General features: G+C 38.3%; 1 protein-coding gene and 1 pseudogene across 12 annotated transcripts in view; one reads left to right on the top strand and one right to left on the bottom strand.

The window, feature by feature from the left end:
* The window catches only part of LOC100387117 (coiled-coil domain-containing protein 144A), a 106,336-nt gene that overhangs the window by 40,189 nt on the left and 40,056 nt on the right, over positions 1–26,091 (top strand). For 5 of the 12 annotated variants that reach the window (XM_078374436.1, XM_078374435.1, XM_078374433.1 and 2 more), the window contains 5 exons: positions 8,846–9,012; positions 12,506–12,719; positions 16,807–16,969; positions 19,874–20,392; positions 21,755–21,883. In XM_078374436.1, the coding sequence (XP_078230562.1) occupies positions 8,846–8,898 (53 nt within the window). In that variant the 3' untranslated portion in view covers positions 8,899–9,012; positions 12,506–12,719; positions 16,807–16,969; positions 19,874–20,392; positions 21,755–21,883. Of the gene's footprint in view, positions 1–8,845; positions 9,013–12,505; positions 12,720–16,804; positions 16,970–17,877; positions 18,007–19,873; positions 20,393–21,754; positions 21,884–26,091 lie in introns of those variants that run through there. The other 7 variants (XM_078374447.1, XM_078374440.1, XM_078374438.1 and 4 more) reach the window with 4 other exon arrangements.
* LOC118153513 (D-3-phosphoglycerate dehydrogenase pseudogene) lies at positions 7,494–8,918 on the bottom strand (annotated as a pseudogene).

Genomic DNA, 26,091 nt, shown 5'->3' with positions numbered 1-26,091 from the left:
TGGAGTGCAGTTCCCAGCGAGAACGCAGAGGCTGCCACAGGTGATCCTCAGGCAAGCAGGGTCTGGAGTGGACCTCCAGCAGTCCTATAGCAGAGGGCCCTGTTAGAAGGAAAACTAAAAAACAGAAAGAAATAACTTCATCATCAACAAAAAGGATGTCCACTCAGAGACCCCCATCTGAAAGTCACCAACTACAAAGACCACAGGTAGATAAATCCACAAAGATGGGAAGAAACAAGTGCAAAAAGGATGAAAATATCCAAAATCAGAACCCCTCTCCTCCTCCAAGGGATCACAACTGCTCACCAGCAAGGGAACAAAGCTGGATAGAGAATGAGTCTGATGAATTGACAGAAACAGGCTTCAGAAAGTAGGTAATAACAAACTCCTTTGAGCTAAAAGAACATGTTCTAACCCAATGCAAAGAAACTAAGAACCTTGAAAAAATGTTAGATGAAATGCTCACGAGAATAAACAGCTTAGAGAACATAAATGACTTGATGGAGCTGAAAAATACCACACAAGAATTTCATGAGGCATACACAAGTTTCAATAGCCCAATCAACCAAGCAGAAGAAAAGATATCAGAGATTGAAGATCAACTCAATGAAATAAAATGTGAAGGCAAGATTAGAGAAAAAAGAGTAAAAAGAAATGAACAAAGCCTCCAAGAAATATGGGATTATGTGAAAAGACCTAATTGACGTTTGATAGGTGTACCTGAATGTGATGGAGAGAGTGAATCCAAGCTGGAAAACACTCTTCAGGATATTATCCAGGAGAACTTCCCCAACTTAGCAAGGCAGGCCAACATTCAAGTCCAGGAAATACAGAGAACACCACAAAGATATCCTCAAGAAGAGCAACCCCAAGGCACATAATCATCAGATTCACCAGGGTTTAAATGAAGGAAAAAATGCTATGGGCAGCCAGAGAGAAAGGTCAGGTTACCCACAAAGGGAAGCCCAACAGACTCATAGCAGATCTCTCAGTAGAAACCCTACAAGCCAGAAGAGAGTGGGGGCCAATAGTCAACATCCTTTAAGAAAGTTCAAGAAAAGAACTTTCAACCTAGAATTTCAGATCCAGCCAAACTAAGCTTCATAAGCGATGGAGAAATAAAATCCTTTAAGAACGAGCAATTGCTCAGAGATTTCATCATCACCAGGCCTGCCTTACAAGAGCTCCTGGAAGAAGCACTAAACATAGAAAGAAACAACCAGTACCAGCTACTCCAAAGACATACCAAATGGCAAAGAGCATTGACGCAATGAAGAAACTGCATCAACTAATGGGCAAAACAGCCAGCTAGCATCAAAATGGCAGGATGGAATTCACACATAACAATATTAACCTTAAATGTAAATGAGCTAAAGGCCCAATCAAAAGACGCAGACTGGCAAATTGGATCAAAAGTCAAAAACCATTGGTGTGCTGTATCCAGGAAACCCATCTCATGTGCAAGGATACACATAGGCTCAAAATAAAGGGATGGAGGAAGATTTACCAAGCAAATGGAGGAGAAAAAAAAAAAGAGTTGCAATTCTAGTGTCTGATAAAATAGACTTTAAACCAACAAAGATCAAAAGAGACAAAGAAGGGCATTACATAATGGTAAAAGGATCAATGCCACAAGAAGAGCTAATGATCCCAAATATATATGCACCTAATACATAAAGCAATATACACAATACATAAATATATATGCACCTAGATACATAAAGCAAGTTCTTAATGGCCTACAAAGAGACTTAGACTCCACTGTCAATATTAGAGAGATCAAAGAGACAGAAAATTAACAAGGATATCCAGGACTTGAACTCAGATCTGGACCAAGCAAATCTAACAGACATTTACAGAACTCTCTACCCCAAATCCATAGAATATACATTCTTCTCAGCACCGCATCACACCTCTAAAACTGACCACATAATTGGAAGTCAGTCAGTCCTTAGCAAATGCAAAAGAAGGGAAATCATAACAGTCTTTCAGACCACAGTGCAATCAAATTAGAACTCAGGATTAAGAAACTAACTCAGAACTGGACAACTTCATGGAAACCAAACAATTGGCTTTTGAATGTGAACTGGATAAACAATGAAATGAAGGCAGAAATAAAGATCTTCAAAACCAACAAGAACGAAGACACAACATACTAGAATCTCTGGGACACATTTAAAGCAGTATCTAGAGGAAAATTTTTAGCAATAAACGCCCATATGAGAATCAAGGAAAGATCTAAAATTGACACCCTGTCATCAAAATTGAAAGAGCTAGAGGAGCAAGATCAAAAAACTCAAAAGCTAGCAGAAGACAAGAAATAACTAAGATCAGAGCATAACTGAAAGAGATAGAGAGACACAAAAACTCTTCAAAAAATTAATAAATCCAGGAGCTAGTTTTTTGAAAAGATCAACAAAATAGATGGATCACTAGCCAGATTAATAAAAAAGAGAGAAGAATCAAATAGATGCAACAAAAAACAAAAAAGGGGATATCACCACCAATTCCACAGAAATACAAACTACCATCAGAGATTACTGCAAACAACTCTATGCACATAAACCAGTAAACCTAGAAGAAATGGATAAATTCCTGGACACTTGCACCCTCCCAGACCTAAACCAGGAAGAAGTCAAAACCCTGAATAGACCAAATAACATGGTCTAAAGTTGAGGTAGCAATTAATAGCCTACCAACAAAAAAAAGCCCAGGTCCAGATGGGTTCACAGCTGAATTCTACCAGACATACAAAGAGGAGCTGGTACCACTTCTGAAATTATTCCAAACAATCCAAAAAGAAGGAATCCTTCCCAAATCATTTTATGAGACCAACATCATCCTGATACCAAAACCTGGCAGAGACTTAGCATGAAAAGAAAACTTCAGGCCAATATCCATGATGAACATAGAAGCAAAATTCTTCAATAAAATACTGGCAAACTGATTGTAACAGCACATCAAAAAGCATATCACCATGATCAAGTAGGCTTCATCCCGGGGATGCAAGTCTGGTTCAACATACTCAAATCTATAAACATAATTCACCACATAAACAGAACCAAAGACAGAAACCACATGATCATCTCAATAGGTGCAGAGAAGGCCTTCAACAAAATTCAACAGTCCTTAATGTAAAAACTCTGAATAAACTAGGTATAGACAGAACATATCTCAAAACAATAAAAGCTATTTATGACAAACCCACAGCCAATATCATACTGAATGGGCAAAACTGGAAGCATTCTCTTCGAAATCTAGCACTAGACAAGGATACCCTCTCTCACCACTCCTATTCAATAGAGTATTGGAAGTTCTAGCCAGAGCAATCAGGCAAGAAAAAGAAATAAAGGATATTCAAATAGGAAAAAAGGAAGTCATATTGTCTCTATTTGCAGATGATGTGATTGTATATTTAGAAGACCCCATTGTCTCAGCCCAAAATCTTTTTACTGATAAGCTTCTTCAGCAAAGTCTCAGGTTACAAAATCAATGTGCAGAAATCACAAGCATTCCTATACACCAATAACAGACAAGCAGAGAGCCAAATCAAGAATGAACTATCATTCACAATTGCTACAAAGAGAATCAAATACCTAGGAATACAGCTAACAAAGGTTGTAAAAGATCTCTTCAAGGAGAACTACAAACAACTGCTCAAGGAAATAAGAGAGGACACAAACAGATGGAAAAACATTCCATGCTTATGGTTAGGAAGAATCAATATTGTGAAAATGGCCATACTGCCCAAAGTAATTTATAGATTCAACACTATCTCCATCAAGCTACCTATGACAGCCACTTCACAGAACTGGAAAAAACCACCTTAAACTTCATATGGAACCAAAAGAGAGCCCGCATAGCCAAGTCAGTTCTAAGCAAAAAGAATAAAGCTGGAGGCATCATGCTACCTGACTTCAAATTATACTACAAGGCTACAGTAATCAAAACAGCATGGTACTGGTACCGAAACAGAGATATAGACCAATGGAACAGAACAGAGGCCTTGGAGGCAGAGCCACACATCTACAACCATCTGCTCTTTGACAAACCTAACAAAAGCAAGCAATGGGGAAAGGATTCCCTGTTTAATAAATGGTGTTGGGAAAACTGGCTAGCCATGTGCAGAAAGCAGAAACGGGATCCTTTCCTGATACTTTACACTAAAATTAACTCCAGATGGATTAAAAACTTAAACATAAGACCTAACACCATAAAAACCCTAGAAGAAAATCTAGGCAAAACCATTCAGGACATAGGCATAGGCAAGGACTTCATGTCTAAAATACCAAAAGCCAAAATAGACAACAAAAAGCCAAAATAGACAAAAGCCAAAATAGACAAATGGGATCTAATTAAACTCCAGAGCTTCTACACAGCAAAAGAAACAATCATTAGAGTGAACCAGCCACCAACAGAATGGGAAAAATTTTTGCAATCTACCCATCTGACAAAGTGCCAATATCCAGAATCTACAAAGAACTAAAACAGATTTACAAGAAAAAAAAAAAAACATTTAAAAGTGGGGAAAGGATATGAACAGACCTTTTTCGAAAGAAGACATATATGAGGCGAATAAACCTATGAAAAAATGCTCATCATCACTGGTCATTAGAGAAATGCAAATCAAAACCATGTTGAGATACCATCTCATGCTACTTAGAATGACGATCATTAAAAAATCTGGAGACAACAGATGCTGGAAAGGATATGGAGAAATAGGAACACTTTTACACTGTTGGCGGGAGTGTAAATGAGTTCAACCATTGGGGAAGACAGTGTGGCGCTTCCTCAAGGACCTAGAAACAAAAATTCCATTTGACCCAGCAATACCATTATTGGGTATATATCCAAAGGATTCTAAATCATCCTGTTGTAAAGACACATGCACATGAATGTTCATTGCAGCACTGTTTACGATAGCAAAGACCTGGAACCAACCCAAATGTCCATCAGTGATAGATGGGACAAGGAAAATGTGGCACATATACACCATGGAATACTATACAGCCATAAAAAATGATGAGCTTGTGTCCTTTGTAGGGACGTGGATGAATCTGGAAAGCATCATTCTCAGCAAACTGACACAAGAACAGAAAATCAAACGCCACATGTTGTCATAGGCAGATGTTGAACAATGAGAACACAGGGACACAGGGAGGGGAGCATCACATTCTGGGGTCTGTTGTGGGGGAATAGGGGAGGGACAGTAGAGAGGTTGGGGATGGATAACCTGGGGAGAAATGCCAGATGTAGGTGACAAGGGGATGGAGACAGCAGACCACATTGCCATATGTGTACCTGTGCAACAATCCTGCATGTTCTGCACATGTACCCCAGAACCTAAAGTGCAATAAAACATATTAAAAAAAACACAGCTGCATTCCAATAAAACTTTATTTGTAAAAATAAGAAGCTTCCCCACAGGTTGGATTTTACCTGTCCCTATTATGTGATCATGATTGTGAATAAAGACAGTTTTACTTCTTCCTTTCAACCCAGATAGCTTTTATTTCCTTTTCTTGCCTAACTGCGCTGGCTTCAGTACACTGCTGCTCAAATACTGAAAGGAGACATTCCTGTGTTCCTGATCTTACAGGGAAAGCGTTCAGTTTTTCATCATGATGCGTGTTAGTTGTAGATTTATCAGAGATGCTCTTTATCATGCTGATGGCCTTCCCTTGTATTCTTTAGTTACTAAGAGGAATTTTTTTAAAATCAGGAATGAATGTTGTATTTTATCAAATGCCAAATCTACTGAGATGGTCAGATGGTTCTTCTGACCATCTAAAAAGTTTGTTAATGTGGTGAGTAACTGATGGCAAACCAACCCCATGTTTTGGGATCAACCTCACTTGTTAATGATGTATTATCCTTCTAGTATGTTAGATTTGCCAAAATTTTATTTAGAAATTTTTAGAGGACCATCTTTTAGAGTAGTTTTTGCTTCACAGGAAAACTGAAAGTAAGGCACAAAGATTATCCCTGTACTACCTGCCCCCAACACGTTCATAGCCTCCACAATTATCAGTCCCTCACCAGAGTGGTACAGTTGATCTCATTGATGATCGTGAATTGACATGTCATAATCACCCGAAGTCCATAGTTTATATTAGAGTTCAGTCTTGGTGTCTTAACTGCTGTGAATTTAGACAAAGGTATAAGGACATGTATGTATCATTGTAGTATTATCCAAAGTAGTTTCAGGGTTTTAAAACTCCTTTGTGCTTCATCTGTTCATCTTTTCCCACCCTCCCCAACTCCTGGCTACCACTGATTTTTTTTTACTGTCTCTATAGTTTTGCCTTTTCTAAAATGTCATATAGTTGGTGTTATATAATGTGCAGCCTTTAGACTGCATATTTCACTTGGTAATATGCCTTTGTGGTTCCTTCATGTCTTCTCATGACATGATAGCTCATTATTGCATGACTGTACCAGAGGTGGTTCTGTCACCTAAAGTTGGGTATCTTGGTTTCTTCAGAAATTGGTTAAATTTTTATGTCCACGTTCATGAGGAAGTTTTCCTTTTTTGTAATATCATTAGATTTGGTTCAGGGTAATGCTAGAGTGACAGGATGAGTTGCTTTTTTTTTTTTTTTTTTTTTTTTGAGGGCCAGGGGAGAAGCCATGTAAAATTGTTGTATTACTTATTAAATATTTGGTAGAATTCACCAGAACATAGATATCTGGCCTGGAGTTTTCTTTCTAGGAAGGCTTTACTTATGCTTTATTTTCTTTTATAGATATAGAACAGTTCAGGTTATTCCTTCTTGATTGAACTGTCGTAGTTTTTATTTTTCAAGGAAAGTGTCCGTTTCATCAGAGTTGTCATGTTTAGTCACATAAAGCTGACCTTATTATACTGCTATTCTTTGAGTGTCTGTCGAATCTGTACAGTGCCGTATTACTATGTTTCTGAAGTTAGTCATTTGCATCTTCTTTTCTATGACCACCTGACTAGAGAGTTTCATCACTTTTTTTGACCTCAAAGTGTTTGGTTGTAATTGATTTTTTCCTATTGTGTTTCTGTTTTATTGGTTTCATCTTTGATGTTATGGTCTGTTCGGCCGCTGTAACAAAATACTATAGGCTGGGTGGCTTATAAACAACAGAATAGATTTCTCACAGAAGTCCAACACCCAGGTGATGGCAGATTTGGTGTCTGGTGAGGGACCAATTCCGGGTTCATAGATCCCTTTTTGCCCCCTGTGTCCTCACATGGCAGGATGGGTAAATGAGCCCTCTGCAGTCTATTATATAAGAGCACTAATTGCATTCATTAGGGCTTGGTTCCCAGCACTAATTACCTCCACAAAGCCCCACCTTCTGAAAACATCACCTCTGTGATTAAGTTTCAGCATAAACTTAACATAAACTTAAGTTCTGGGAAGATGCAAATGTCAACCATGGCATATGTTTATTTTTTATTTTTTGCTGGTAGGGTCTTTATTAGATGGTTATTGCTGTACTGTAGGGTCAGACGAGCGCTGTTTAAGCAGTATCAGAGGCCTGTGTGTTCAGCTCAAGAATGTGGATCTTCTCTCTCTGTTGATTACAGTGGGTAGGTTTCTTCAGAAAAGCCCCAGAGGCAGGGACCCATGAGCCCCAAGGTTAGAAGTGAAAGTGGAAGGCCTCAGTCACATGCTGCTTCCATGCTTCCAGGCTGGGCAGCAAGGAGGAGATGCCCATGACATGCCAGGTCTCCCCCTCTGACACCAGTGAAGTCTGGTAGGAAAGCCTCTGCCAGGAGGCCAATCATGGTAGGCAGCATTGCAGGGTCGGAAGCCTGAGTCCGGAATAGGAGCAGGGGCAGGCCCCTGCAGAGAGGCACTTCCGGCCTGAAGACAGCTCCATTGAGCCCCTGCAGCACAGGTATGGTGCCCTGGACCAAACCCGCAGCCTGGTAAGGGGCGCCTGCCAGGGCCACAGCCAGGAGGCATTCCCCGAAGCCCTGCTCCCCTGGTGCTGCTGGGCTGTGGGAGGTGGTGACACTGAGGCCAGCCTCTTTCACCAGCATTTTTGGCGTTCACCAAGTTCACATCCGCCTGCTTGGAAGCCTCCTTCAAGAGGCCGATGATGACTGCAGGGCTTAGGCAGTTCCCAGCATTCTTCAGGGATGTTCCTGGTGTTATCACCTGGATGGTCCCTTTGGGAGATCCAGCCCAGGCTCGCATCAGACCTGGGCTTCTGCCAGACCAATCCAAGGCTTGGTGTGTGGAGAGAAGGCGCTGGTAAGGGCCTGGGCATTTACAACCCCTGTGAGAGATTTCCCCTTCACCATGTCCACGAACGGAACAGCAATTTCCTCCCCACAGCGGCTCTGCGCCTCCTTAGTGCTGGCGCCCAGGTGGGGACAGCTGATGACATTCTCATGGTCCACCAAGGTTCGGTCCTGTGGTGCCTCTTCCGTAAACACGTCCAGCGCAGCCCCGGCACACTGGCCCGACTGCAGGGCCCAGAGCAGGGCGCCATCGTCCACGATCCCTCCGCGGGCGCAGTTCACCACACGTACCCGCTTCTTGCACTGGACAAACGTGCTATTGTTCAATAAGCCTGTGGTGGAGGGCAGGAGAGGAGTGTGCACAGTGATGAAATCCCAGAGAGGCCAGATCTCCTCCAGGGGCAGCAGCTGAACACCAAAGGAGGCCGAGACCTCTGGGGAAATGATGGGGTCATACCCTATCGTCTTCATCCCAAAGGACTGCATCCGGGTAGCCACCTCCCTCCCAATCCCGCCCAGGCCCAGAATTCCCAGGATCTTCCCGTTCAGCTCTGTTCCCATGAACTGCAGCTCGGCTATCAGCTCGTCTTTGCTAAGGTTCTGCTTCTCCACCACCTGCAGCCCTCAGTCTTGCAAGATCCTCCGGCAGCAAGGGTCCACGCTGTCATCGATGAGCACTTTCTGCAGATTTGCAAAGGCCATTGCTGGAGGTGGCCTCGGAGTCGGTGCTGCAAGTGGAGGTGCTTAAGCCGAGAAGCTGTGGTTGGGCCTGGCGCGCCGGAGTCCGCGTATGTTTATTATGTCATTTCCTCTGCTTGCTTTGGGTTTAATTTGTTCTTTTTTTTAGTTTCCTCCTCTTCTTCTTCTTCTTTTTTTTTTTTTTTGGTTGCTTAAGACAGAAGTCAAGACCATTGACTTGAAAGTCTTTTTTTTTTTTTTTTTGAGACGGAGTTTCGCTCTTGTTACTCAGGCTCGAGTGCAATGGCGCGATCTCGGCTCACCACAACCTCCGCCTCCTGGGTTCAGGCAATTCTCCTGCCTCAGCCTCCTGAGTCGCTGGGATTACAGGCACGCGCCACCATGCCCAGCTAATTTTTTGTATTTTTAGTAGAGACGGGTTTTCACCATGTTGACCAGGATGGTCTCGATCTCTTGACCTCGTGATCCACCCGCCTCGGCCTCCCAAAGTGCTGGGATTACCAGCTCGAGCTTCTAATATAGACATTAAGTGCTAAAAAAATTTTAAGTACTGTCGTAGCTGTGTTCCACAGATGTTGATAGGTAGTATTTTCATTTTCATTCCATTCACAATACACTTAATTTCTCTTTGCATCGTGTCTTTGACCTAGGGTTGTTTAGATGTGTGTTACTTTGTTTTAAAATATTTGAATATTTTGATGAGATATTTTGTTATTGATTTCTGATTTGATTGCTTTGTGGTCAGAGAACATACTTTGTATGAGTTAAGTCCTTCTGACTTAGTTCTTTTGCTAAGCTTGATTGCAGAACCTAGAATGTGGTGTGTTTTGGAACGTGCTCCCCGGGTACTAGAGAAGCATGGTGTTGTTCAAGTCTACCCGCTTCTTGCTGATTTGCTGCTCCCTTGTTTTATCACTTACTGAGTAATATTCAAATGTCAGACTGTACTTGTGAATTTGTCTATTTGTTCTATCAATTTTTGACTCATATATTTTGAAGCTGTTATTAGGTACTCAGTCACTTAAGATTATATGTTCCTGATTAACTGAACTTTCAAAAGTCATGAGGAAATGACTGTTTGAGCTGGTAAAATTTACTTCGGCGTTAACATAGCCATTTCTTCTCAGGCTTCTTTTGTCAACTCTTAACCTGGTATATCTTTTAACGTCTTTCTGAACAATTTGTCTTTTTAAATTTAAAGTGTTTTTCTTTTCTTTCTTTCTTTCCTTTTTTTTTTTTTTTTTTTTTGAAACAGTCTCACTCTGTTGCCCGGGCTGGAGTGCAGTGGCGCAACCTCGGCTTACTGCAACCTCTGCCTCCTGGGTTCAAGCGATTCTCCTGCCTCAGCCTCCCAAGTAGCTGGGGGTTACAGTTGCATGTCACCACACCCAGCTAATTTTTTGTATTTTTAGTAGAGACAGGGTTTCACCATGTTGGCCAGGCTGGTCTTGAACTCCTGACCTTGTGATCCTCCTGTCTCAGCCTCCCAATGTACTAGGATTAAAGGCGTGGGCCACTGCACCCAGCCTAAAGTTTTTTTTTTTTTTTTTTAATAGGAAGCATGTAATAGGTTCTTGCATTTTTATCCAATCTGATAATCTGCCTTTTAAATGAGATTTTTAGGCCAGTTTCATTTATAATGTGCTTATTGATGCAGTTAGGTTTATCTGTCATCATGCTTTTTGATTTCCATTGGTCCCTGCAGTTCTTTGTTCTCTTCTTTTTCTGCTTTCTTCTCAATTAGTCTAGTAATTTTTGTGATTTATTTTTAATCTCCCTTTTATGGCTTATTAGTGATAACTATTTTTTTCTATCTCAGTGATTGCACTACAATTTATATAGTATATGATTTTAACTGATCACAGTCCATCTTCAAAACTATTATGCCGTGTCACATATGGCATAAGAAAATTACAAATGAAAAACCAAATATCATACGTTCTTACTCGTAAGCGGGAATTATGCTATGAGGATGTAAGGACATAAGAATGACACATGGAGGTTGGGGACTTGGGGGCAAAGTGTGTGGGGGGGTGAGGGATAAAAGGCTATGGATTGGATATTGTGTGTGCTGCTTGTGTGATGCTTGAGTGCACCAAAATCTCAAACCACCACTAAAAAATTTATTCATGTAACCAAAGACCATCTGCTCCCCAAAAACCAATTGACATTTTTTTAAAAAGGAAAATTAGAATAATATACTTTTATTTTCTCTCTCCCAGCCAGAAGACACTTCTGGATTTGTAGGGTTATAGTTTTCTTTAAACTTAAAAAGTTTTGGCCATTCTCTTTATATTTTCCTGTCTCTCTTTTTCCCTCTTTTGGGACTTATTCCTGCTTGAAGTTTTCTCATAGTTCACTGATGTCTCAAATTTATGAAACTTCTCTTTGGTGATGTCTAATCTGTGTTCACTTCCATCCATTGTAGTTTTCATTCCTGACATTGTGGATTTGAATCTCTACAAGAGTATTTTGCTTTAAAAAAATATGTATCTTCCATGCCTCTGCCAATCTGCTTGAGCTTAATTTTGATATACAGTTGAGTTCCATATGAACAGCTTGATCTTTCCGGTCTTCCCTTTATGATTGGGTCGAATTTCCCACTCCTGAGGCAAGATCTTTGTAATGGCTCTGTTCATTCCCATGTGAAGTCTGAGTTTTCCCAGCATCACTCATGGGAATGGACACTCTTTTTGGCACCTTGTGAGCAGCAGGCATGTTTCTTTCCAGTTTTTTTAGATGTTTCTTCCCCTTGGTCTGGGGCAGTTTTCTGGCACACATGCGCTGTTCAGTACTCTGCTAGATAGCCAGGAGGTATTTTTGCAGATCTTCAGTGTTCTTTCCCTGTACTCTGTCTCCTTTTCCGTATTCTGTTTTGTGACCTCTGCCTGCCTTGGCTTTACCAGACTCTCAGCTTCATCGTCTCATCTCAGGGAATCAGGTAGACTCTATGTCACCTTTTTCTCTCTGTGTGATAGCCTGGGAACTCTGAGAAGGCAGGAAGCTGGAGCATTGGTATGAATTCCATTTGTTTCCTGTCTTTCGGGATCATGGTCTTCATTACCTGAAGTCCAATGCCTGGTAAATCATTGTATAATATATTTTTTCTGTTTTCCTTTTGGTTATTTCAGGCAAGAAGGTAAATCAGTACTTGCTGTCCATCGTGGCCAGAAGCAGATTGCAGCAGAGCGTTGGCACCTGCTGTCGACTGCTAGAATGCTTTTCTACCCCTTTGCTTAAGTGTTTCCTTCTCACCCTTCATTTCTTGGTGTAGTCATCTCTTCCACAGGGAAGTCTTTCGTGGGCCCAGGATAGATCAAATTCTCCTATGTGATCATGGAACTCTGTTTTCTTACACCATCTGTCTGAATTTATAATTGTCACTTTTGTTGTCTTCGTTGCCCACTACACTTAAGACTAAATGTTTTACCTGCAGAGCTTAGTGGAATCTCTGCCACACTGTAGGCACTCAGTGCATATTTGTTCTGTGTATGAAGGAGACAGTGTTTAAAAATGCACAGTCCTTTTTACCTAAAAAGTACTCACATATTTTATTTCCACCTTGTTTTCTCCCTGACACAGAGTCTGTTAGCCTATCAAGAATTGAGGATGCATTTCATTTATATGAAAACTTCCTGGAACTTAAGAATAGTGAGCATGAACGACTTATAGCAGAAATTAAACAAATGGGAAATATGGTTAGTGTCCTACAAAAGGAGCTCTCTGAAACAAAAGAGACAGAATTACAGTTAGAGCATCAGAAGATCGAATGGGAACGAAAGCTGCGCAGGTTGAGGTATGACACTCTAGTTTTTGTTTGTTTTGTTTATTATTATACTTAAATTCTGGGGTACACGTGCAGAACATGCAGGTTTGTTACATAGGTATACACGTGCCATGTTGGTTTGCTGCATCCATCCCCGCATCATCTACATTGGATATTTCTCCTAATGTTATCCCTCCCCTAGCCTCCCAACCTCCTGATATCCCTCCCGTAGACCCCAAGCCCCCAAATAGGCCCCAATGTGTGCTGTTCTCCTCCCTGTGTCCATGTGTTCCGATTGTTCAACACCCACTTAATGAGTGAGAACATGAGGTGTTTGGCTTTCTGTTCTTGTGTCAGTTTGCTGAGAATGATGGTTTCCAGCTTCATCCATGTCCCTGCAAAGGACATGAACTCATTATTTATGGCTGCATAGTATTCCATGGTATATATGTGCCACATTCTAGTTTTAAAGAAATATTTATACTAAAGATAATATATTAGAATTTTTATAATTTCTGACTTGCCTTCTGGGGATTAATGGGAGAAACCTTCTTGGTCTTGTGGAACATGAAATTCTTGGAAATAATAAATTATTTTAACTGTGAACTCTTCTGCTAATAAATAAATGCATATTCTTTGCAATCTTAATGGCCATGTAGAAGTCCACCATATGAAATTTTGTTATTCATTTAACGAATTGCAATTTGAGTTTTGAAATTATCTTGTATTTATAATTAATGATATAAGGAGCATCTTTTCTCATTATTATTATTTATAGACACAGGGTCTCACTCTGTGCCTGAGGCTGGGGTTCAGTGGTGTGATCATACCTCCCTGCAGCCTCGAACTTCATCCTTCTGCCCCAGCATCCTAAGTAGCTGGGACTACAGGTGCCTGTTCCCATGCCTGGCTAACTTTTAAAGTTTTTTTGTAGAGACAGGATCTCACTACATTGCTCAAGATGATCTCCAACTCCCAACCTCAAGCATTCCTTCTGCCTTGGCCTCCCAAGTCATTAATATTAACAGGCATGAGCCGTCATGCCCAGACCATAACATTTTTTATATAAATCTCACATCCCTAAACTGTTTGCTTTGAATAAATTATCCAATATAGAATTATTAGGTTGAAATACAGGATCTTTGATCAATATTAATTTTTCTGAAGAATGTTTGTGTTAATTTACAGTCCAACCAATAGAGCATGAACTGGCCACTTTTCTTAAACCAAAGTAATTTTTAAAAAATTTCTACAGTTTTATTCTTTTTCAGAATTTTGGTATATTTCATAGCTTTAGGGGATACAAGTGGTTTTTGGTTACATGGATGAATAGCTTAACTCCCTATTATGAATGAGAACATGTTTTTATTTGGCTTTCCATTCCTGAGTTACTTCACTTAGAATAATGGCCTCTAGTCCCTTCCAAGTTGCTGCAAAAGACATTATTTCATTCTTCTTACGGCTGAGTAGTACTCCACGGTGTATATATACCACATATTATTTATTCCATTCACTGGTTGTCGGACACTTAGGTTGATTTCATATCTTTGCAATTGCAAAATGTGCTGCAATAAACAAACATACATTTGCTGGTGTCTTTTTGATGTAATGATTTATTTTCCTTTGGGTAGATACCCAATAGGGGATTGTTGGAGTGCGTGGTAGCTCTATTTTAGCTCTTTGAGAAATCTCCCTACTGTTTTTCATAGAGGTTGTACTAATTTACATTCCCATCAGCGATGTATGAGCAGGCATTCCCTTTTCACCACATCTGCACCAACATCTTTCTATTGTTTTTCAACCTTTTAATAATGAGGATGCTGGCTGGAATACAGTGATATCTCCTTGTTGTTTTAGTTTGCATTTCCCTGAATATTAGTGATATTGGGAATTTTTAGCTGTGTTTGTTGGCCATTAGTGCATCTTCTTTTGAGAAATGTCTGTTCATGTCATTTGTGCACTTTTGGATGGGATTATTTGTATTTTTCTTGCTGATTTGTTTGTCCCTTGTCAGATGCATAGTTTGCAAATATTTTCTCCTATTCTGTAGGTTGTCTGTTTACTATGATGATTATTTCTTTTGCTGTGCAGAAGCCTCTTCATTTAATTAGGTCCCATGTATTTATTTTTGTTTTTGTTGCTTTTAGTTCTAGGGTCTTTGTCATAAATAATTTGCCTAGGCCAGTGTCCAGAAGAGTTTTCTCCTACACTTTCTGTCAGATTTTTTTTTGTGGTTTCAGGTTATAGATTTAAGTTTTTAATTCATCTCTTTTTTAATTAAAAAATATTTTTTGGTAGAGACAAGATCTCACTATGTTGCCCAGGCTGGTCTTGAATTCCTGGGTTCAAGCCATTCTCCTGCCTTGGCCTCCCAAAGTGCTGGGATTACAGACAGAAGCCACCATGTTAGGGCCTAATCCATCTTGAGTTAACGTTTATATATGGTGAGAGATAGGGATCCACTTTCATTCTTCTACACGTGGCTATTCAATTTTCCCAACACTGTTTATTGAATAGGGTGTCCTTTGCCCAGTTTATGTCTTTGTACACTTTGTGAAAGGTCAGTTGGTTATACATATTTGGCTTTATTTCTAGGTTCTGTATTCTGTTCCACTGGTCTATGTATCTACTTTTATACCAATACCATGCTGTTTTGGTTACTTTAGGCTTGTCGTGTGGTTTGAAATCTGGTATTGTGATGCCTCTGGCTTCATTCTTTTTGCTTGAGATTGCTTTGGCTAGTCAGGCTCTTTTTTTATTCCCTGTAAATTTTAGAAGTACTTTCTCTAATTTTATAAAGAATGAAAGTAGTATTTCGATAGGAATTGCATTGAATCTGTAGATTGCTTTGGTTAATATGGTCGTTTTCAATATATTGATTCTTCTAATCTATGAACATAGGGCATATTTCCATTTGTTTGTGTCATCTGTGATTTCCTTTTTTTCTATGAAAGATGTCTTCAGCAGTGCTTTCTAGTTCTCCTTTTAGAGATCTTTCATCTTGGTTACCAAGGACGTGAAAGATCCTAAAAGGTTGTTTTTGTTGTTGTTGCCGTCACTATCATAAAAGGGATTAGGTTCTTGATTTGATTCTCACCTTGGCCATTCTTGATGTATACTAGTGCTACTGATTTGTGTACATTGATTTTGTAACCTGAGACTTTTACTGATTTCATTGATCAAATCCAGGAGTGTTTAGGATGTTTAAAGCTAAAAGATTATGTCTTGGGCAAACAGATAGGTTGACTTTCTCTTTTCCAATTTGGATGTCCTTTCTTTCTTTCTTTCTCTTGACTGATTGCTCTGGCTAGGACTTCCCAGTTTCATTCTCAATATGCATGAAATAAAAAGTAAAATGGAAAGTAATTGATGATTAGTTTATTCCACATCTTTCATAGGCAGATAAAATTAATTCCAAATTTGATGTTGAAACACACATTATCCTTTACTTTTAAATTAAATATTAGATCCTGTCTTGTTCCAAAAGGGATTTAAACATTGTTTGTAAAATGCATAAGAATCAAGAAGATAAGTTGAAAGTGTTACCAAAAAGAGAGACCTGAAAAGTATAGAGGTAACAGTTATTAAACAGCTTAGCCTAGTCTTGGATTATAGTAGTCTGCGGATACATGTTGTGTGAATGACATCTGAAGGTGTTATCTTACACTGTAAATCATTATTTTGGGCTACACATACAATATTTCACAAAGATGAAAATGTATTTCTAGTGAATTTCTAAACTTGTTCGTAAATAGTAACTTCTTTTAAATTAGCTAACTCTAAATGATCTAATTAACTAATTTTCAATTTGCATAACATGAAAAAGAAGTAATTTTCAACTTGTAACTTTACTGAGAAATTTCAAATATGCTCTTCTCAGGTTTACTAGTAACAGAAACTTACCAGTTAACAGAATGTTTCTTTCCTCGCTACTTCTCAAATATATATGGCCCTTAGAAGAGAGGGAAGTGAGAAATTAAAAACATGAGAACTAGAAAGGAAACAAGAACATAGGAGTTTTTATGAGGATTATAAACCCACGTGGAAGAGCCAGATGACAAAATAAACTTTTTTATTTTCTAACAAAACACATTTTAATATCCACATTTAACTGCAGACTTGCCTTAAAACAAGAAAAAGAGAAGAAAGAAAATGCCGAAATGTTGTGTAATAAAGTTAGTGAACAGTTAAGAATAAAAGAAGAGGAAAGTACGGAAAAGGCTGAAATGACGCAAGGACTTAAACGGAGTCTGAGAAAACTCATTAAGGAATTGAGGATGGTAAGAGACAACTTGGATCTGGTAAATTAATCTTTGGTGAAAACTTCATATTTCTAACTTAATGTTTCATCAGTATTGCTTATTTTTTTTGGCTTCATGTATATCATTTAGGTTTAAAACAAACCAAAACTGTTATCTCCTCTTAAAAATGAACTATGACATTTATAGCTAAAATTATTTATTATAAGCCTTGGCATCTAAATAGATGCTCAGTCTGTGTTTTCAGAATGGAAGATGAGTTTAATCACTAAATGAGTTTACACATTTTTATGTTAAAATACAGGCTAAATAGCTTTGAAACTATAATGACACTAGTTAAATGTTTTGAAAGAAATTTTAGTTTAAAATGCTGTATCTTCCCATATTTAAGAACTGTTTTTCCTCTTTGACAAATGTAATTGTTATGTATGCAATTAAGATTTGGGTGATTCTTGAGGGATAAAAGTTCTTGTGTGTTAACAGGCTACTTTCTTTTAACCATTTTATAAGAGAGGCTCTGCTCTTTTTTTCTTTTATCTTTTTTCTTTCTTTCTTTCTTTTTTTTTTTTTTAAGACAGAGTCTCACTCTGTTACCCAGGCTGCAGTGCAGTGGTGGGATCTCGGCTCACTGCAACCTCCGCCTCCTGGGTTCAAGCAATTTTTCTCCCTCAGCCTCCGAAGTAGCTGGGACTACAGGCGTGTGCCACCATGCCTAATTTTTTTATTTTTAGTAGAGATGGGGTTTCACTATGTTGGCCAGGATGATCTCCATCTCCTGACCTCGTGATCCGTAGACCTCGGCCTCCCAAAATGCTGGGATTACAGGCGTGAGCCACCATGCTCAGCCAAGAGAGGCTCTGCTCTTAATTAACCTTTTAGTGTTTTTTTTTTTCAGTGCTATTAGACAAACACCTCCATGTTATCTCTAGGTCAAGCAGCAGCAAAAGGATGCCCAGCAGCAACTTTCCGAAGAACAGAATGCCAGAATAGTACAAGATCAGATTCTGACCAGTAAACCAAAGGAGCTAGAAATGGCTCAAAAGAAAATGGATTCTGAGGTATTTTCTTTGGCCATTTTCAGATATGTTTTTGTAGGTGAATATATTTTTTAAAAACAACTCTATGCAACTTGGAATTCTAATGGATTTTTGAATCCCTCACACACACACACACACACACACACACACACACACACACACTTGGGGCTGGTGACAGTGGTTCTGGAATTTTTGGCCCATTGTATAACATCATTTTCTTAATTCAACTTCATTTGTCTGCAAGGGTCAAGCAGTGACTTTCACAGGGGCCTTATCCAAAGGAGAAACATTTGTTATTATTCATAGGAATTAATGATCTTTCCACAATCTCAAAACCCTTGCTAACATCAAACATTCCAGCTTTCAGACTTGATTTCATCTTTCTAATATATTAATGGAGAGGTTAGATGCTTATTTCTACTGGTAGTAAGGATGAAATGTATAGCCAGTTCAGAGGCCATACTCCAGATGCCATACCCCTTACTTTTGGGGACGTCACAGTTTGCTCCAAGTAGCATCTCATTTCAGCACAAAGAGCTTTGAAAACAATGATATGCCGAAACAGAAACTTAGTGATGATTTGTTGATAACTATTTTGTTCTTAGAAAACGACTTCAGTGTATTTTCCCCTGTTTCATGCTTATTTCTGTTTCAAACACTGTAAAGAGGAAACAGAAGTTATTGCAATAGCAGATAATCTGAGGATTTTCTAAGAAAAGCTCTATAACTTCTTTTTTACCACTGGTGTTTTGAAATAAAAAGCTTCTTTTATATTTACGTATTTACAACACAGAAGTAACCATGATTTGGTGGATGAGCACTAGAAGTAACGTAAGAGGACCTGGGGAAAATCCTGCAGCTTGCATATTTTTGACCTCTCCTTTCAGAATTATGATATAAATGAGCTCAGTGATGTATGTAGAAGTGCTTGGTACAAGGCCAGGTGCAGTGGCTCACACCTGTAATCCCATCACTTTGGGAGGCCGAGGTGGGTGGGTCACTTGAGCCCAGGAGTTCCAGAACAGCCTGGGCAACATGGCAAAACCCTATCTCCACAAAAATTACAAATTAATTTAGCAGGGTATGGGGATGTGTGCCTCTAGTTTCATCTACTCAGGAGGCTGAAGTGGGAGGATCACCTGAGCCCAGAAGGCCAAGGCTGCAGTGAGTCTTGATTGTGCCACTGCCCTCTAATCTGAGTCATGGAGTGAGACCCTGTCTCAAAAAAAAAAAAAAAAAGCAACTAATATAATGCTTAGATTTAGCATTTATGAATAAATGTAATTCTTATATAACTTACAATAAAAATGGTAGAAAAATAAAATAGCTACAGGATATTCTCAGGAAAAAAAGAAAAAGAACTTAAGGAACATTGGGAAATTTCCTCTGTCTATTCTGGAAATTCAAGCCGAGAAGAACAGAGAGACCAAGAGACACAGGAGAACCTCTTTATTGGAGCTCCAGCTGACAGTGGCCTTACTGCCTGTAATGCCTGCCAGCCCCACAAAAGGAAAATTCCTTGCTTATATTAGTTTTGGCATGGGAAGATAAGGCAGGAGAAAAAATAGGTTTAAACAAAGACAGTTAGTCATTGACTTGTGACAAGTTTACAACCTTGAGAATACGTATATTTTCTATGTGGTTATCTCGCTCCCATGCCTGTCTCGCTCCCACGGCTGGTAGCTGGGGAAGAGAACAGGTTTTTTGTTTTTTGGGCTTTTTTTTGGCAGAAATCTGCTTGTGAGCTGTGGGTACAAAGATATGCTTGGGTACCTTATCTTGGAAGGAGGAGGCTATACTGGGTCTCCTTTAGCTAACTTCAGGCAATTTAGGCTGAGGGGGTGGTTTACTTGCTCCTCTGCTCTTTGTAACTTTTTGTGGCCTACAGGACAAAATGAAGGCTGATATGTCTGATCTACAAGCTAGGAATGAGATTCTTTCTGAAACACTTGCTAATGCTGAAAATGAAATCAACAGCCTACAAATTCGGCTCCATAATGCAAGAGATGCTGCTGGAGAACAGAATTTGATTTTGGAACATGTGCGAAGAGACCTCGGCCAAACACAGTGTCAGAAGAAAGAAATTGGACAAATGCACCAAACTCAACAAAGAAAACTGAAGAAATACATTGCAAAGCAGGAATCTGTAGAAGAGAGATTATTTCAATTACAAAATGAAAATACGTTGCTTCAACAGCAACTGGATGATGCTCACAAGAAAGTGAACAGACAAGAAAAGACAATCAGTTCTCTCCATGACCAGATTCAGGCTCTTGCCAGTAATATTCGATCTGAGCATGAAAAGCAGAGTCTTCTACTACAAGAGAAGAAAGAAGAATTGCTGGATGAATGTAATTATTTTGAAAAAAGAATGGATCAATGTGAGAAAGAGAAAGCAGGAAGAAAAGTAAGTATTAAGAAAGATAAATATTTTTCAACCTTCCTAAAAGAAAATTTAAAGTAATATTTGATTATGGCTAAATGTTTTATCTAGTTGAATATAAAAATATATAGATCATAAATGTATTTGCTATTAAAACTGAAAGATACTTTACTTTGAGTGAGGAAATTGTGTCACCTATGAAATTTTAAGTTCAGTTACATTGTTAATAAGTACAGATTAACATTCATAATGTTGTCTTATGCTGCTGAAATGATCATTGCAATGCCTTTATATGGCCATGTTTGAAGACCATGGTGAAGCAGATAAACAGAAATGCTTATACCTGACATGAATATTTTGAATTTAAGATTCAGTTAGGAGGGTTACTTTGACCATTAATTCCAGACTTTCCAGGTGAACTGAAGTATACTACTATACTTCAGTATATATTTCCACAATACTTTTCCTCAGTAGTTTTGCAACATATTTAAGTTGGTATAATTTTATTTTTATTCATATCAATTTGACTTAAATCTGAGATGATTTCAGTCTCGAATTACTTGTTATGACCTCTCAATTCTTTAAAGGCATTTACTTTTTAATAAATCATAATTTGGGGCAGATGTGAATTTCAGCAAAGCTATGTTAGATGTAATCTTACCACTTGTATTTATAATTTCTTTGAATGTTTTTACAAACAGTTTGCTCATAATTTTTATTTCAAGGCTCACTGCCTGTCATTCGGATATAACTTTGACCAGTACAAAAGTAACTTTGTTTATCTGTGATTTATTTGTTTGGCCTTGAGTCCCCATTTTTAAACTAATGAGAGGTGATAGGATTCACGTATAGTGAGAATGGACTGAGTAGGGGAGACACTTACAGAAGCTGAGGTCAGGAGGGAGGTAGAGGCCAGGTTACCCAGGGCCTCAAAGGCCATTGGAATTTTACTTGTATTCTGAGATAGGAATCTTTTGGAAGGATCTGAGGAGGCAACTGAATATGCCAGGAACTCTGAAGTTGATTAGAGCTTCTAGTAAAAAAGAGGGAAAAACATTTCACAGTGTGGGATGTACCACCAGCAGCCCCACTCGATTTCTTTTTGGGACTTCAGTAGGTTGTTAAGCATTGCAGATGTTTCAGGGATGAGTGAATAGTGGGCTGAATCTATTGTCTAAGTTAACAGAAAACTGATTTGGCAGAAAGATAGCACCTTCTGTGTCCTTAACTGAATTCAGTAATAAACAAGAATGTGTGCACACGAGGAAAAGGTGAATCCATATATGTGTTGATGTTTTTCAAAGTGTATATGTTAGAGCTAAATATTATTACCATAATTTAATAATAAGGTGATTGATAAAATCAGTAACAAAAATACTTTCACAGGTAGTTATGAGACAACACCAACTAGAATGGACTGATCCCCTAAAACAACAACCTACAGCAGAGACTACATCATTTAATTTAGATGAGACACAGGATTCAAAGAAGAAATTGGGTCAAAGCAGCAGTGAAGTATGTATGAAACCTAACATGTCTACAGTTAATCTATAGGTGGTGAAATAGTGTCAAATGCTTTAGGATACTGATTGAAGTGGATGGCTTTCTTTTGTAGTTTTATGATAATTTTATTATCTTTATAATGTACTTTTTTCTTAACCTCTGGCTTTCATTCTGTCCTTTTCTCCTGATAAGTACATACATTTTTAAAATAAGGATCATTTCCAAAGATCCTTAGGAAAGTTGCAAATTATTAGTATTCCTCACAGAAGTTGAGAGGCTTTTTTTTTTTTTTTTCTGTGAAGTATTTTTTAGTGATTTCTCTATTGCCATGGTTAGGCAAGCCAGATTAAATCGTAGGATAATGTTTAATGGAATGTTTCAGAAATTGTCTTATTTCTTATCTTTACTTTTGCAAATGGGTACAGAATCTGTGTATATTTATTTCATGAATTTCAGGATAACTTGTACAGAAAGGCCACAGTACTGTTCTCCAAAATGCAAATGTTTTAATTTAAAAACCACTTGAAATGTTAGGCCCTTCCTTCATTTACCTTTCATTTTAAATATATTGTACTTTTTTACAAATCACCTATAGTATGTACATCCAAAGTAGAGAATTAAGAGATGTATCTAGATCCTACCACTGAATTTTTTTTTAAAATTTACTGAGACAAAATTCGTATACTGCAGTTTACCCATTGAACGTGTACAATTCATGGTCTCTCAGTATAGTCACAGAGTTGTGTAACCATCACCATCATCAATTGTAGGACATTTTCATGACCCTGAAAAGAACCAGCAATCTATTTTGTTTCCATAGATTAGCCCATTCTGGACACCACATATCGACTGGATCACACAATATGTGGTGGCCTTTTGTGTCTGGCTTCGTCTACTTAGTATAACATTTTAAAGGTTCATTGTGTTGTAACATGTATCAGTACTTAATTTCATCTTTCTGCTGAGTATTGTTCCACTGTATGGACGTACCACTCATTTTATTTAGCCATTTATCAGCTGATGGACCTTTGGGTTGTTTCCATGTTTTGGCTATTAATCATCCTGCTATGAAATTTTATGTACAAGTTTTTGTGTTTGTGTATGTGTTCTTCTCTTGGGTATATACTTAGGAGTTGAATTTCTGGGTCCTATAGTAACTCTATGCTTAAGCTTTTGAGGAGCTGACAGTCTGCTTTTCAAAGTGGTTGCACCATTTTACATTCTCATCAGCATTGTATGAAGGTTCTAACTTCTCCACATCTTCGCCAGCACTTTTCATATTTTTTATTTAAAAAGGATTCCAACCCAGAGGTATAAAGTGGTATCATGTCATTGTTGCTTTGATTCACATTTCCCTAATGGTGAATGACTTTAAGCCTCTTTTCATGTGCTTATGAGCCATTTGTATATCTTCTTTGGGAAATGTCTATTCGAATCATTTGCCCACTCTAAAATTGGGTTATTTTAAATTGCTGAATTTTAAGAGTTGTTTATATACTCTAGGTGTATATAAACAATAAATCAGATATATTGTTTCTGAATATTTTCAATGGCTTTCCTTTTTACTTTCTTTCTTATGATTTATTATGTTTTTAAAAGTTATATAATTTTAAGTTGTAGAGAGAAGGTCTCACTAAGTTGCCCAGGCTGATCTTGAACTGAGCTCTAGCAATCCTCCCACCTCAACCTCCCAAAATGTTGGGATTACAGGTGTAAGCCACCATGCCCAACCTCTTTTCCCTTTCTTAATGGTCTCCGTTCAAGCACAGAAGTTTTGCATTTTAATGAAGTCCAGTTAATCAATTTTTCTGCAGTCACAAAGATCTATGGCTATGTTTTCTCCTAGGAATTTTATAATTTTAGTTCTTACATTCGGTGGTTCTGTTTTGTTAGTTTTATATATGACATTTGGTGGAAATCCACCTTTATTCTCTTGCACGTGGATATACAGTTGTCCCAGCACCATTTGTTGAAAAATCGATTCGTTTCTCATTTTTTTTATACCCTTGTTGAAAATCAGTTGACCATAAAAATGTAGGTTTGTTTTTGGATTCTCAATTCTAATATGTTGAGCCAGTACCGAATCACATTTTAGGAGAATTCATTTTCAGTCCTGTTGCTTATTACGAGTTGTCTTATGTAAGAATAGAAATTCAAGTAGTAGAATGTCTTTAATTTCACTTTATGCTTCTTGAAGGAGTGTATGCCTTGCTGACTCCATGACATGATGAGAGTCAGGCTTGCAAAGACAGATCCCATTAATTTTTTTTCTCCAGTCTCACCTTTTGTCTCTCACCCAGTGCCTCTCTCTTCACTCCCATTTCTGTCAATTCTTGGCCACAGGATCTGCTGACTGCATCTACTATTTATTGCATTATGTTTCATTAGCTCGTTATAAGTCATGGAGTCATGTGTAGATTTGAACTATCTATGAAGCTCAAGGTTAAGTCTGGGCTGTCATCTTTCCTCATTGGAAACTGAGCTCATTTATCATGTTGCAGTTCACAGTTAGATCCTCTTTTGACCCAGCACCTGGTTCTCTTATACAACCCCGGGGCTAAATCCTATTCTTGGCACAGATCCTACATTCTCAGAAACCAGAGTTCCCTGCATTTACCTCCTTTTGCTTAAATGGAGATGTGCAGCTATGCTTTTCTAGCTCAATACATAATTCATTGAATAAATGCTTCAACCTATTCAAAGAACAACTTCCAGGAGTGCAGCACCTGGAAATCAGGTAATGTCCAGGCATTTATCAGAAACAAAGAGTCGAATTAGTTGTATGAATTTCAAAATTTCAGAGCCGATTTATATGACATGGAGAAGCATTTTGGTACAACATAAAGATGAGCTGCTCTTTTCTTCTCCATACAAATGAGGTAAAGGGGAAATTGCATTGAATAGCTTAACACTCAAAGGACACTGCATTTGTTTTACTTTTGAGATTGTTAAAACTGATTCCATAATTTTTTAAATTTCCTCATTGAGGAAATGAAAATGAAGATTGAATCCTAGATTGATGAATAAATATCCAAACCTGCTTATCACTTTTAAAATTTCAGTTCCTTGAAATCAGGTACAATGTCTGATTTTTGGTTATTAATCCAATATTTCTAGTTTTTTCAACTTTATACTTCAAATTATATATCTCCTTCCTTCCTCATCTTCCTCATTTCATAACTCGGGGGACAATTTCTAAAAGCCTCACGGGCTTAGTCACTGGAATTTGTAATCAATGGGAACTTTTTCTAAACTTCCTCCTCAGTAGTTCTTATGTCTTTCTTATGAGAAAGACCCGGCACCTGGTTCTTATGTCTTAAGACATAAGAACTACTGAGGAGGAAGTTTATCATATAAATTATATGTATTTATCATATAAATTTGCTTTTCTAATTCATACAATTAGAAAAGTTCTGCCTCCCATTAGAGTTGTTTGTCATTAATAAATTAACCTCAACATTTGTTAGCTCTTACTTTAAAGGAGACTAATTTCTACTGGGTCTGTTATTCTATTGCTTATTATCTCCTTGTTTAAATTTATTTTTCTGGTTATTTTTTCCTACAAATTACCCAAAATTGAGTGGCTTAGAACGTTTGTTTAGTTCACCAATCTGTGGTTTGGGAAAACCTTGGCCAGGGCAGCTTGCCTCTGCTCCCTTCAGCTTCACTTGGGATAAATCAAAGGCTGAGGGACTAGAATCATCTGAAGATTTGTTCACTAAGATGTCTGTTGCTTACGGCAGCTATTGGTTGGAACTTTAGTTGGGGCAGGGTACCCAAATATTCTACACTGGAACTCCTAGGCTCTCTTTGTGGCTAAGTTTCCTCACAACATGGGGGCTGGGTTTCAAGGCGAGCAGTCTGCGGTAGAGAGCCTCTTCAAACCTAATGTAGGAAGCAACATCGTTTTATCACTTTTAACACATTCTGTTCATTAGAAGCAAGCCATTAAGTTTCACCCATAGTCTATGTATTGGATGAATTATTTTGCTTTTACTTTTATTTATGTATCTTTTTTTAGACATGGTGTCTTGCTATGTTGCCCAGGCTGGCCTTGACCACCGTGGCTCAGGAATTCTTTCCATCTCAGTCTTCCAAGTAGCTGAGATCACAGGCCTGTGACACCACAGCTGGCTTCCTTTTATTTTTTGTGGACTTGTATAACTGTACATATTTATGGTATACACAGTGATATTTCGATATGTGTAAACAATGTGTAA

This window comes from Callithrix jacchus, chromosome 5 (assembly GCF_049354715.1).
Source record: "Callithrix jacchus isolate 240 chromosome 5, calJac240_pri, whole genome shotgun sequence".
NCBI lineage: Eukaryota > Metazoa > Chordata > Mammalia > Primates > Cebidae > Callithrix > Callithrix jacchus.
The sequence above is the reverse complement of the archived record's forward strand: the minus strand, read 5'-3'. Positions and strand labels throughout refer to the sequence as shown.